Source organism: Neovison vison, chromosome 9 (assembly GCF_020171115.1).
Source record: "Neovison vison isolate M4711 chromosome 9, ASM_NN_V1, whole genome shotgun sequence".
Taxonomy (NCBI): Eukaryota; Metazoa; Chordata; class Mammalia; order Carnivora; family Mustelidae; genus Neogale; species Neogale vison.
In genome coordinates, this window is record NC_058099.1 from 22,558,334 (window position 1) to 22,571,978 (window position 13,645).

The 13,645-nt window shown below is 46.1% G+C and overlaps 1 protein-coding gene across 9 annotated transcripts in view; it reads right to left on the bottom strand.

The window, feature by feature from the left end:
* PALM2AKAP2 (PALM2 and AKAP2 fusion) overlaps positions 1–13,645 on the bottom strand; it is a 451,099-nt gene that overhangs the window by 2,580 nt on the left and 434,874 nt on the right. For 6 of the 9 annotated variants that reach the window (XM_044265160.1, XM_044265168.1, XM_044265164.1 and 3 more), the window contains 2 exons: positions 8,312–8,490; positions 3,181–3,219 (listed from right to left, as the gene is read on the bottom strand). The exons of 1 other annotated variant lie outside the window; for it this stretch is intronic. In XM_044265160.1, coding sequence (XP_044121095.1) covers positions 3,181–3,219; positions 8,312–8,490 — 218 coding nt within the window. The remainder of the gene's footprint in view (positions 1–3,180; positions 3,220–8,311; positions 8,491–13,645) is intronic. 2 more of the 9 variants (XM_044265161.1, XM_044265167.1) reach the window with 1 other exon arrangement.

The window sequence follows — 13,645 nt, forward strand, 5'->3', positions numbered from 1 at the left end:
ACAGAAAGGCGGGCAACTCCAGAGAAGCAGGGAGATGCAGGCTGCAGGCAGTCTTGGGCACAAGCAAGTTCTAGGGAGATTCACGACTTGGGGGTCCATCTCAACCTGCTTCTTTGGACACTGACAAATAGATGGACTTCCCAGACCTACCATGTGCTTTCCTCTGGGAAGCCTTCCCCAGGCTCCCCAGTGGGGACAGCTGGACCTACCATGTAGGAGGCACTTAGCCATGTCTCCTAAACGAATGTTCGTCGTTAAGCAATAAGCCATGTCGCAGGGTCTTGTGTGTAAGCATACTACGGTCACTTATTCAATATCTAAGAATAAGAGACTGGTAGAGGCAAAGAAGTGTAGTTTAGTAGAGAATTGTCTAGAAGGTCAGCATGTGGCAACACGGTACTGAGAGAGGGTACTGGACTGGATCAGGAAGCCCTCACTTTCTTTCCAGTTCCGTCTGGAACACGGTATTGTTCATGGCATCTCGTGTCTCAAGTTTCTTCATCTGCAAGATGGAGACAGCACCTGCCCTGGGTCGCAGGCGTTCTCTGGAGACAGTGCTGACTCGGAAGCCCAGGCATGTCTAGATTTAAATCCTAATGACTGTGTGACCTTAGAGAAGTCATCTATCCCTGGGCCTTAGTTCTCTTAGGTGTGAAATGGGAATCCTTAAAGCTTCAGTACAGAGCTGGCCGAAGGAATACATGATACAATGTACGTACGGCCTAGTTCCCTGTGCTCTGCAACTTTGCGAACTGTAACGGGTTCCATCATTATTGGAAGGGGGTTTGTAAACGATGAAGTGTTCAGATGTAAGGCATTTTTATAAGGAGCACTACACCATTTACTGTCTCCAGGCAATCCAAGGCTTCTTGGTGAGGACTGGCTCAGGGCTGAAGGCATCCCACAATGGCCTTTTGAAGATTGAAAGGCCAAGCTCCTAGAGAAGGTATCTAAATGAGCATTTATTCCATAATTAATTCAGAAGACAGTAATGTCGTATGTGCCTATGTGGGTGTGGAGCTGATGCCCTAGGCCGCTGTGCCACACTGCGGCTCAGTGCCTGTAAGGAGTCTGTCGAAAGAAGCAACAGAAAGAACAATAATACTCCACAGGGATGGAGAGGGGAAAACGTTAAAAAATGATAATAAATAATAAAATAAATAAATTAATAATAATAAAAAGTCTGATTTAAGGGTTTATCATTTTCACAAGTTCAGATTTAGGTTTGGTGAGAGGGAGAAAAATCAATTCTCTTTAAACATCCCCTGTAATATTAATTTTCTGTCTCTTGTGCTTGGGGAATTCAAGCAAATCGCTCATTTCTCATAGAAATCAACAGACGATTGTACTTGGGGGGATGGTTAACAAAAGGCAGAGGGGTTAAGGAATGTCAGTGACTCCATTCACGTTAATATTCTGTCTTCCTAAGTCCTCTTCAGTTGAAGATAGACGGGGTTATCTTCCTTGGACATACCTGACCAGATTTTTGTCATTCTTAATTATGTTAACTCAGAGGGGATGGGGCCTAGGACCTCTTTCTTCCACTGCCATTGGCAAGATGAGAACCACAATTAGTCATCGAGGTGGGTCCATGGGATGATACAACTTTTATATTTCATTACTTATTTTATATCTTATGAAAGAATACTCTTATCTTTCAAACGAAGATTACTGATAATCATCAGCTTCCATCTCTGGTAGTAATTATTTTGCAAGATAGGGAGATTTAAAAAATATATTGTGCTATAAGTAAGCACAACCATCCTGAAGAATAACGTGCAGTATGTCATGAGTGGGAGCATGGGGAAAAAGCCTCTGACCAGTATTTCCCTCCGAGAAGAGAGAAATTCTTCCAGAGCAACGCATAATGTTCATTGAAACATTGTTTGTAATTGCAAAAAAATAAGGAAACAGAGAGAGAGGAACAACCAACATCATCAACAGAAGAATGAATAAACAGTGATATATTCATTCGACGGGGTCACAAAATACAGCAGTCACAATGAATGAGCCAGAGCCCTCAGTAACCCGTGTTCGCATCTAAAGACAATGTAGACAGAATAAAGGAGCAGAGGATGTAACAATGTGATATGTTTCTGGAAAGTTTTAAGGCATGCAAAAACCAAGATGTCACCCACGTAGACAAACATATGAAATATAACCATATAAACATGCACAGAAATGATTAACAGTAAACAGAAGAAAAGTCACCTCTCCGGAGAGAGAGAAGTGGGGGCTGGGGAGAAGTAACAAGGGAGCTCGAATGGTATTTGCAAAATTAATAGTATTGGTATTAATTATTAATACCTGTTATTAATATTAATAATTTAAAATATTAAGCAAATATTATGAAATGATAAGCATGGTCAAGCCTGGATGGGTAGGATTTATTGTTTTATTATATTTTATCACTGGAAACATTTGAATGCCAACTCCATAATGTTGGGGACTTGGTTTTGTTGAAGGCTCTATTTCTGGAACCTCAAAGAGGGCCTGGGGTGTCCTAGGTCCTCAATAAATTGTTAACTGAGAGAATGAATGAATGATTCTCCCTACAGTTCTGTATACTTGCAAGAAGTCTTTTATAAATAATAAAATTCTAAAGAAAAAATACAAAAACGTGATTTTGTAGCAAAAAAGGGAAAAATATTTAAAAATTAGAGGAAAATGAAAAATACTGTGATTTTTTCAAAGCACAGATATTTGTGAATTCTGTGAAAAAGGACTGTAGAAGAAGGGAGGAACTTGGAAATTCAATGCTTAAGGAGCTTCCAAAAAAAAACCCAACCAACCAATCAAAGGACTGGATCCACAGCTCCGTCCTCGTGAGCTGCACTGTCTTCTAACCACACCAGAGTATCTTTGCTATCAGTGCCCGAAGAAACTACCATCTGTGCCTTTGCATGCAGACCCCTTCCGGATCCATGAGCAGGGCAAGGTCTTCTCCGGGCCCACCACACAGCACAGCAAAGCACAGCAGCAAGGAGCCCTTTTGCATTTACCCCAACATTTCCAGGCAGTCCCCAGAGTCCCCAGTTCAAAAAGGCTGGAAGAAAGAAACACGGAGACGGGCCGCGTCCTTGCCCGTCTCCTCGAACACATCAGGAAATGGCAAAACCACAAGAGCATGCACCTGGCTCAGGCATGCAGGAACAGCAAGGCAAACAAGTGGAAAAGTACCTCGGAAGTCACCTTGCAAGACAGTAACTTAGAGGTGTACTGGCAGAGAGGGAAAAGAGCAGGGTTAGTACACAGCAGAGACACACTCGCACAACACCCTCCCCCAGCTGGAAACCGGTGCCACGCTGGGGGTGGGCGGGCGGGGACGGAACATCGGGAGGCCATCACACACACGTGCCACACTCGCTTCATCTGATATTAGTTTATTTAAAACTCTATCTTGGGGAGCACACAGATACCCTGCTATTCATTAATAAAAATATCAGATAAGCCATACTTTGTTAATTCAAGATTTGCTTCTTCCATTTTTCTGTGTTTTGAATTAACAACAGTCCTCCCCCACTCTGTGTGCAGATGGCCGCCCACCAACGAGGTCTTCGATGGCTATACTGGATTTGCTAGAATCTATAGCCAACCAGCCTCTTCTCTTCCTGTAGTTCCTTTGAGCCCCACAGCAGTCTTGTAGCCCACTGTCCCCCGAAGAGAAGATCCAAAGCAAGGGAAGGACTTGATTTGGATGCAAGGTTTGTGGGGGCAGATTCTGTGAGCCGAACTATGGACGGCACCACCTAGGGAGGGCACACAGCCATCCCTCTCACTATTTTGGGGGCCTGGATGAGTTCCTGACAGTGGGGTGATCATGCAGGAACTAAAAAGACCCTTTAGTTCCTGTGGGAAACTCCAAGTCTCTGCAAGAAAATCTCCAAACAAAATGGGCCAGCTAAGGGAAAGGACATAAAAGAATGGACTTTGGGCAGCCCCCTCTGGAATTATGGTAACGGTAATGACCTTGTGTTTACATAGCTTAGGACACTGGAGGCATTTCTCAGTCTTGGCCGCTGGCATCCATGGACTGGTTAGGTGAGTTCCTATGTCTGTGGTCATTACCGGCTGCTAATGCGCAGCGCTAAAAATTACAGTTCTGTAATGGTCAAGGCTGATGCCCCGGGTCTTTTTGTACCCCCAGAGGGCATGAGCAGCTAGGAGAAATCTAGGCAGCATGAAACATCCTTGATTGTGGCTACGCTTCCCACGGAGCCTGTGGTGTGGGGCACAGGACAGGACTCCCTCGTCCACTCCCTGAGAGTAAGTATGGCCACAGGGTGTCTTGGTTTGAGGGGGAATGTGTGTGAGGAATTCTTAGAAAAGCACGCTAGCCCCCAGCTTTGACTTAGCCCAGAAGAACAGGCGAGGCCTTCTCTTATTCCAAAACAGGCACGGACGACTGAAAGATGCCTCAGTAACTATTTTGGGGGCAAGGGAGAGTAGAAACCCCTCCAAAATTAGACCCTATGCCAGAAGCGGGGTTGGGGCCGAATGCCTACAGGAGACTGTAATTTGGGTTGCAGGTCAGCATCTCTGCAGTGAGAAAGGGAAGACAAATCCACCAACTTGTTCAAGAGCATCACTGACTCAAGAACCTGTTCCCTTCGGAGGCTCAGGGAACAAGTGGCTAGTAAAACACTTTTGCCTAAACATGGTTCCTTTGCAAGGCACCTTAGTTCCTTCTAGGAAACTATGATTCACCAGCCCATCATGTGTTACAGGATGGACCAGAGATGGCCATCAGGCCCAGATAAGGGGACACTTTCACAAAGAAAACACTTCCAGATAAGAGCAATCCATAATCAGAACAGGACCGTTGCATCTGGGTGTGTGGTGCACACGAGGCACAGAAGAACCAGGCTGAGCGGGTGCATGGGGTTGAAGCTCACTCTGCTCACTGCCCTCCCAGTGAGGCAGGGGTGCATCCTGGAACATGAAAAAAGGTGCTTTTTTCTAATTTGTACAAAGGCCCTGTGGAGGCTGGTAAACAGCCAGGGTAAGGGGCTAAGGGTGGAGAAAGCAATGTCCCTACCCCCAAATTAATGGAGGGGTCTCTTAGTCAGTGGGGCCTGGCCAAAGCCCTGAGCAGGGAGGCACTCCTTGGTGACCATATCACACAGAGCAAGGAAACCAGCAGGTGGCACCCGCCCAAGGTCAGAGCTGGTAACAAGGGTGGCCATGTGGGGATCACGTCTCAAGAAAAGGGACCTTTTTCCAGTTCCTTGTTACTGACTTTTTCACCAACTGTGAAAGGAGCAGACATCCACAGGTGATGTAAGATCCCCAATGCAGTGCTTTGTGGGTAGATATCCCAGAAGAGAGCTGGGATTGAACTTCCCATCTTCTGTTGTTTTCTGAGCATTCACCTTGTTTCCAGCAGAAGAGGGCCAGCTCAGGGACATGAAAAAGGCCACCAAATACTGCAGCTTCCCCCACACCATCCCCTGGCAGGGGATCCAGGAGCCAGCAGCCTCCTTTCGGTCTGGCATACAATTTTTTAAAAAGTGGGAAAATTTAAGCTGGAAATGAGCCAGGGACAGGACTCCAGAGACCATGGCTGCTCCGGGGTGGGGAAAAAACTCATCTGTCTGGAATGGCAAGGATGTTTTTCTTGGGGGTTGGCAAAAACCACTCATGAAAACTCAAGGCATAGCTTCCTTTGGTTCCTCTGTCTTCTCTTTCTTCTGTCCTTCACGCTCCATAGGACCATGGGTCTGCCGTATCACTACACATACAGGCCAACTGCCCCATTTTGTTTTTAGGTCTTCCCTCTCCTCAGCAAGCGAGTAAGAATTCTTTTCATTCCAGTCAGAAAGAACTTGCTGCTTCCCCTGAGCAAACACAAAGTTTGGTCCTGAGTGTGTGTGAGGGACTCATAGTGCTGTCCAGTGACCTACTGGGAAGAATATTGGCAGGTGGATGTGTCAGGTGACGCTGGCCTCAGGTGAGCCAGGTAAGGCTTCTGGGGGGGGGGAGGAGCTAAGGAGTCAGCTTTCACCCTCAGAATAGTGTATGGGAACGGCACTGGGAAAACAGAACTACCAGCTTCTGGGGCAGGGAAGCCAGGTACACAAATATCAAGCAACCCAGTGGCTCCCTTTGATTATCCTTCTGGTAGAAGAGATGATTAAAGAAGGGGCCAGAAACAGCTAGAAAGACAAATAAGTTTGTTCATTCCTGCAGGGAAACTCTGACACGTTCCCAGCGACTGATGAAGAGACCGTAGAAAGGATCCCCGGGATGAAAGGGTCTAAGGGGTGAACGAACAGGTGGCACGAACATCAAGTTTAGCTGATGGTCACTTACATGCTTTAGAAGCAATCTGAGTCGGCTTTTGAAGTTCTGGGTATAGAGGATATAGTGAACTGGATAGATTTTGCTCTGTTCCTAAGTTTCCCACAACAACAAACTTAGTTCTCTTGTAATCTCAAGAACAGTGCAAAACACCTGGCTCTGAATCCAAGATCTGGGGATATTAATAGCCTGATTAGTTAAGGGGTTTCTTCCTTATGCAAAATGTTTCTTTACTTGCGAAAAACTGAGATGGAAGCCTGCCACTTGGTTGGTTAAGTGGGGGGTAAGGCGTGTATTGAGACGTTGATTCCAGGTAGCGTCCTGAAGGCGAAGGGGAAAGCCGGTCTGGTGGCCTCCCGAGTTTGCACGAAGGGAGCTTCCAGCTCTGTCTGCTGAGCGAGCGGCCATGGGCTCTTCACTTCTGTGGGTAGTGTGTGCCTCTAACGGGCGCACAAAAAGCACACACCAGAGATACGCGGCTGGTACTTAGAAAACACTTGCATGGGACACACGCAGAGTGCTTGCATTCGTTCCTCCCCTTCCGTGCCAGAATGCAGGGGCCCCTCAGCTAACCGCCCCCACGGCTGCTGATACACAGTGAGGACTCCCTCGGAGGAAGCAAGCAAGCACCTCAAAAGCACAGGCCCCAGAAAATACCTACAGGGAGACTCCGTGTTCTCAGTGGGGCTGTAGAGAAGTGCTGGCCAAGGTGACTTCATGGGCAGAAGTCCCATGCGCTGGGGGAAGGAGCCCCAGCAGGAGTGTCTGCGGCAGCTACCGAGGGCCGGGCCCCATCCACCGTGCGGTAGGAGGAATGACCCCCAAATGCGCCGGCTGAACAGAGCAGCCGAGGCAGCGTTCCAGGCAGCTTAGGTGTAAACCCAAGGGAGCGCCTGGGGAACGCAAGCGAGTCATCGGGCTGGTGTCCACGGAGGTGTCCACTTTCTTTATCACTAAATATTTTAAAAGCATTATTCAGGATCTAGCTTTGAGTGCAGAAACCTTTGAGTTTAGCCAACCAGGATATGTAAGGCAGTAAGTAGGCATGGGATTCCTACTGTGAGCCTGTAGGTTGAAGTTGAAGGTGACCCAATAATTTAGCATCCAAACTGGGGGGGAGGGGCCTGTTAAAAATTACAGCAGGACCACAGGCATAAACCAGCACCCTCTGGGTAAACTGGGCAGTGTCTTCAACAGACCCAAGCTATTTGTGACCCAGGTGAAACTGTGAGGGCATGGGGGATGACCACTTCGATAAATGGTACGAGATGGGGGCCAACCAGACTCCCAGGAGGTCGGCATGGGCCCCGGAGCTCCTGGCTGGGGAGACTGTGTGAAACAATCCTAATGTCTCTGACTGGAGAAAGAAACGCCAGAGTAGATGATTTCCTTCATGGCTCAGGTGACTGTCAAGGGCAGAAAGATCTTGAGAACCGAGGGTAGCAGGGTAGCCCTGTGGTTTCAAACTGTCATTTCCAATGGCTCTTTCCTGCCAAACTGTACATACACACTTAGGAATAGCCCAAAACACATTTAGCCTCTGGCACACTGCGACACATTTATGGGGATTGCTGTGAGCAGACAGTAGAGGGATGGCCTCGTCACAGTTCTCTAGAGAAATAAAACGTCTATGGGGTGGGCCAGCCATGGCAGCAATCAGCTCCCCAGTACCCGGAGATGATTTTGGGGTGCTTGTGTCCTTCCTCCTGTGCTGTCCTCATGTGATTTTTTTCTACACACCAGACATCCCCTGCGCTGGCCTCGCCAGTGGGTTCCAGCTACACTCAGCAGCAAAAGGACCCGCTCCCTCCGTGATCCAGGTTTTTGAGAAACAAGGCACAACACCCAAACCCAACTCTAGGCACATTAAACGGACACATCTGAGAACTGGCTTCAGAGCCAGGACGCTGGCCAGACCACGGCACACGCACCCGCGCCTGAACTGGGATAACCACACGCCACGCGGACGTTCGCCCTCAGAGAAGTGAAAGAGGAAAGAGGAAACACTTACACTACCATCATCCATTCTCTCACGCCTTTTAGATTTGTGTGTCTCATAGTCTTCCATGAGGGTCTGCATCAGATTCTTGGGCCGCTGGGTTCCGGCAGCCTCTTCAGGAGCTAAGTCAGGCTGCGCGCTGGGGCCTTCAGGTGAGGGGGATGGAGGAGGTTTGACTTTCTCTATTTTCCCTGAAACAACAGGAAGAGAACACCCTTTCTAAGCTCGTCTGCTCGTGACTGCTTCCAGAAAGAACACCTGCAAAAAGCAACCTCTGAAAGAGAGCAGTACCAGAAGGGTAGTTAAATGGGTGTCGTTGTACTGCAGGGACTAAAGGTTAAAGATGATGTCACAAAACCATCCGACAAAGACCTCAAGGACATCAGTGCTGGAAAATCAGCCAGACCAAGGAGGCCTGCAGGCACTCTGGAAATCTATGTCAGACAGACACCGGCTCTGATTGTTTTTGGGAATATGTCCTCTATCACAGATTACAGAATTCGACCGCCAGAGGTGGCGGTGCTGCCAAGCCTTTGAAACCCACATTTTACAGTTGAGGGGAAAAGGCTCTGCAAAGGGGATGCCTTGCTGAGGTCCCAGGGAGCTGGCAATGGTTCCAGGTCTCATGCTTTCCTCACCAGGTTCTTGTATCAGAAGTCACAAGTGCAGTGGGCAGCAGACCCGCCCAGCCTTTCTGCATGGACAGCACAGGACTACAAAACATCTGACGAGAGCCAGGCTTGTTGTTCCCAGGTCACCCCAGTCTTACACTGGCCAGCTTCACTCTTGATCTTACCTGCCAGGGCCCTGAGAGCATATGGTTTGCAGCTCTCAGACCTTAGGGTTGGAATACCAAAAAAGGCAGGTTGGGTGTTGCAGAAAGGCATGCACCAGACTTGGAAAAGGTAAAATTTTAAGCTTCTGAAGGGCCCTATGAGAATTCTCAGGATAAGGACATCAGGTCAACTGTGATGCCATGGTGACTCCAGGCACTTTCATTAAGACTGTTTGTATCCTTCCCTCTCAGGAAATGCCTGGCCCTGACTCCTGGCCCATCACGGGGTGGGTCTCATTGCCAGAGCCCCAAACGCTCCTCTGAGAGGCATCTTCAGGTGCAACAGCCATGATTTTTCCAACTATGCCCATTACAGGAGACACAGACAGGGTCTGTGAACAAGGAATGTGGAAGGAACTCACAAATTACTAGGACCATTTGAGTCTAAAAGTTTGGAAACTACCAAGGGAGGAGACAGATCCTTTTGACCCCTTTCATTCCCAAGCGGAAGGTGGCTCATTTTTTTCCTCTTCCTCCCTGGACTTCTAACTTGGCAACTGCTGTAGCCACAGTCACCAAGTGAAGCCTGGGGACCATGTCTCCATGTGGGCTGCTACAGCCCTTTTCTGGGCATAGCTCCTTTTGATGGGAGTTGGACACCCTCCCCACGCCCTGGAGTTCAGAAAACCCAGGTTTTAATTCTTGCACTTCCATTCACTAGCTCTGTGTTGACCGTAGACAACCATTTCTTGTTCTCCCTCTTATCTTGGGCCGATCACTTAAGATCTCCAAGCTTCAACTTTTCTAATTATAAAAAGAGAATTTGGGAGTGCCTGGGTAGCTCAGTTGGTTAAGCGACTACCTTTGGCTCAGGTCATGATCCCAGGGTCCTGGGATCGAGTCCCACATCGGGCTCCCTGCTCAGCAGGGAGCCTGCTTCTCCCTCTCCTTCTGCCCCTCCCCCTCCTTCTCAGTCAAATAAATAAATAAATAAATAAAATCTTTTTTTTTTTTTTTTTTTTTTTTTAATAAGAGAGAATTGGGGAAGAAACTTCTTTGAGGTCCCTTCTAACTCAAACTCATTTTGCCATTCTGTCAAATATTTCTGGCAAGAGGATCAACCTTTATTGATTAAAAGAAAAGACATATGGCCATCATATTTGGCAAATGAGGTGTAAGGTGGTTTCGAATACACAGAGCACTCTATCTGCAGACCCACCATTCCATCATAACTTAGCAAAACTCATTGTCTTGACCTAAATTACTCAGGTCACTAGTAAAAAGTCTTTTGATATTGACAGTAAGGCAATAAATATTTTGAAGTCCTCAAATTCATTAGCAATGGATTCTATTTTCTATTATGAAAACACGGAATGCTATCATAATACCTACAGATCCATCAACTAGATTAAACTGTTAGCAACATTTTACTATGCCTTTTCCATCTATCTTCCTTCCTCTTTTCGTACAGAAATATTTTAAAACAGCCTTAGACCTTAGGTAGTATTACCCCTAAATGCTTAGTCTTCTCTAAGAATTCCCATTGACTTTTTAAGTGAAGCCTTAAGAAATTATACAGCATAATGGTGGGCATGCAGCTCTGGAGCTAGCCACCTGGGTTTGAATCCAATACTTAGCAGCCAAATCTTGGGCAACTTCCTGTTTCTCTATCTCAGTGTCCTCATCTATAAAATGGGTATGAGGCTAGAAGTACCTACCTCACACAGTTGATATAAGTTAGTATTTATAAAGTTAGTATTTAAAACAGTGAGATTCCAATGATCTAGTGACTATCTATTTGTAATCTCAAAGAACAATATGTCTACCAAATGAGAATGAGCAGTTTCAAGGGCATATACTGCATAAGATTTTTGCAATTCTTCTAGAACTAGAAATAGACACCAAATTACCAGGTTGATCATTTTCCAACTGACTTCATGGGTATCCAAATAATTTCCCAACAGTCACCTCTCCAGTATTAACCTTCTAGAAAGGAGAGTCCATATTCACTGCTCTAAATTCACCCTTTCACACATATCACAGTAGGACCCCTGGATCATGGCACTTTGTTTATACTTCTGTGAAAGCCCCATCACATATTGACTTGTATCATACACGGTTGTTTAAGCTTCTCTTCTTAGTTAAGCTATAATGTCAACCCAGGATAGGGATGATTTCAACCATTATGAATCCCTTAACTCATCTGAATGTAAACTCCCTTAGAGCAGGACCTTGTCTGTCAAGGTCATTGCTGGATCCCGGCACCCACTGGTATTTGGCACAATGCAGGTGCTCATGTTTGTGGAATGAATCACTAAGTACACTAAGTACCTTATGACATATGACATGTATGCAGCAGCTACCTGTTAAGTGCTTGTGAATTGGGATAAAATTCCCAGTAAAGAATCTGAGGAGAGTTTAAATGTTTTCACCAAAGCCATGAAACAAAGCCATCTTGGTGTAAGAAGCACAGATTCAATGGCTTTGTAGGAATAGCAAGCACATTTATGTGGCATTTTATTTATAAGCTTCATGTCATTTGATTCTTACAACAACCTTGGGATGTAGTCAGGGTCAATGCCATGACATCTGTGAACGGTTTAGACCACAGAGACTCAGAGGCTAATGCCAGCCCAAGTTAATGTCAGCTAGAGTAACAATCAGAGTTGGGTCTGCTCTGGAACGCAAATTGTGTTGATTATGGCTAAATTAGATGATGGAATGTATGCTGAAAGAGAATCATAAAAAGGTTGTGAAGGGCTAATTAGAGAAATAGTCAAGTATTGGACATTAAAAGGCATTTTCCTGCTTACTCTTAATATTCCAGCAAAACCACCCATCCCTGGAGCACGTTTTACTAGTTCCCGCCACTAGAGGTCACATAAGTAACAGGTTAGAAAGATGGCTGACAGGTCTGGAACGGCCACTTCCAAAGAGGTCCAGAGGTCTTTGAGAGAACAGGTTTCTGATTAACCAACGCAATGTCAGAGCCTCAAGGGAAGATGTCACGGGTTCCCCAGAGAAAGGAGACACCACAACCCATCCCATCCCCTGATTTCTGGCCATTAGTCTGATTGGGATCAGGGGAAGTCAGCTTGGCTGGGCTTCTCTGCTAGGACCTGTGATCTCCAACCATGCTACCCTCCTTCCCCCACTGACCCAGTACAGTTCAAACTACACACTGTTCGGTCTCAGCAATCACACAGATGGTCAAACAGCTGGAGGGGCATCTGCTCCATACCCAACCTCTTCCTTGGAGGGCCCAAGATTGTAGCCAACAGTCCTCTCGATGAAGATGCGAGAAGAAGTTTCTAATTCTCTTCCCCCAGCAGTGGACACTGCACACACCACCATTGGTGGCGTCTCGGGGATCATCACATGGATGTGATGCAAAATGGTCTATGCCACAGACCTGGGAAGTCTGTCTTACCTTTGCCCATGGCCCTGCAAGGCCCCTGGAAATTCCCTGGCCCAGAAGATGCACCCTATTACAATTCCGGAACAGTGATGGTTAACTTTGGTGCTCACCGGCGCAGATGGCACACAGCACCTCCCAGTACCAACATGTTCCATCCCCATTTGCTCCATCAAAACTTGCTCTCGTGTGTTTATTCACTTAGTGAATGACCGACTAGTTGATGGTAGCTGAAAGGGGCCTCTGTTTTCAATGGCAGACGTCCTGCTGTCTAGGCTCCTCATCTGGACTGCATGCTCTACAAACTAGCTCTCTTGAAGGACACCCATCACTGTCCCTGTGAAACAGCATGAACAGAAAGCATCACGCAGATGTTGGGGCACACCTGTGTTGGTCTTGGCCAAAGGCTGGTCCCTGACATTTGCAGAGCAGCGAGCAGGTGCAACGTGAGTTCTACGGCATCTGACATAAGGAACCAACAGAATAAAACTAGGCAGGAATTCTCGGTGGAAGGTAGGAGACATTTTCAACTCCCCTTCATAAACATGATTTTGTTCAAACTATTACTTCTAGAGTAACTTTATTCACGTATTAGTTATTATTTTTTAGTGTATTTTTTAAAATTCTAATTTAGTGTACACAGTGTTATATTCATTTCAGGTGTACAATATTGTGATTCAACAATTCTATACGTTACTCAGTGCTCATCATGATAAGTATACTCTTAATCCCCATCACCTGTTTCAAGCCCATCCCCCCACCCAACTTTCCTCTGGTGACCATTGGTTTGTTCTCTATATAGGTTAAGAGTCTGTTTGTTTCTTATTTTCTTTTTTCCTTAAATTCCACATAGGAGTGAACTCACACAGCATTTGTTTTCCTCTGCCTGACTTATTTCACTTAGCATTATATCTTCTAGATCCATCCATGTTGTTGCAAATGTCAATATTTCATTCTTTTTGATGGCTGAGTAATATTCCACTATACATGTGTGTATGTAACTGTGTATGTATGTAATACAAACATATATATATATATACACACACAATGTCTTCTTTATTAATCTATCAGTGGACACTTGGGTTACTTCCATTGTTTAGCTATTGTAAATAATGCTGCAATAAACATATTGTAAAAAATGCTGGAGGTGCCTGGG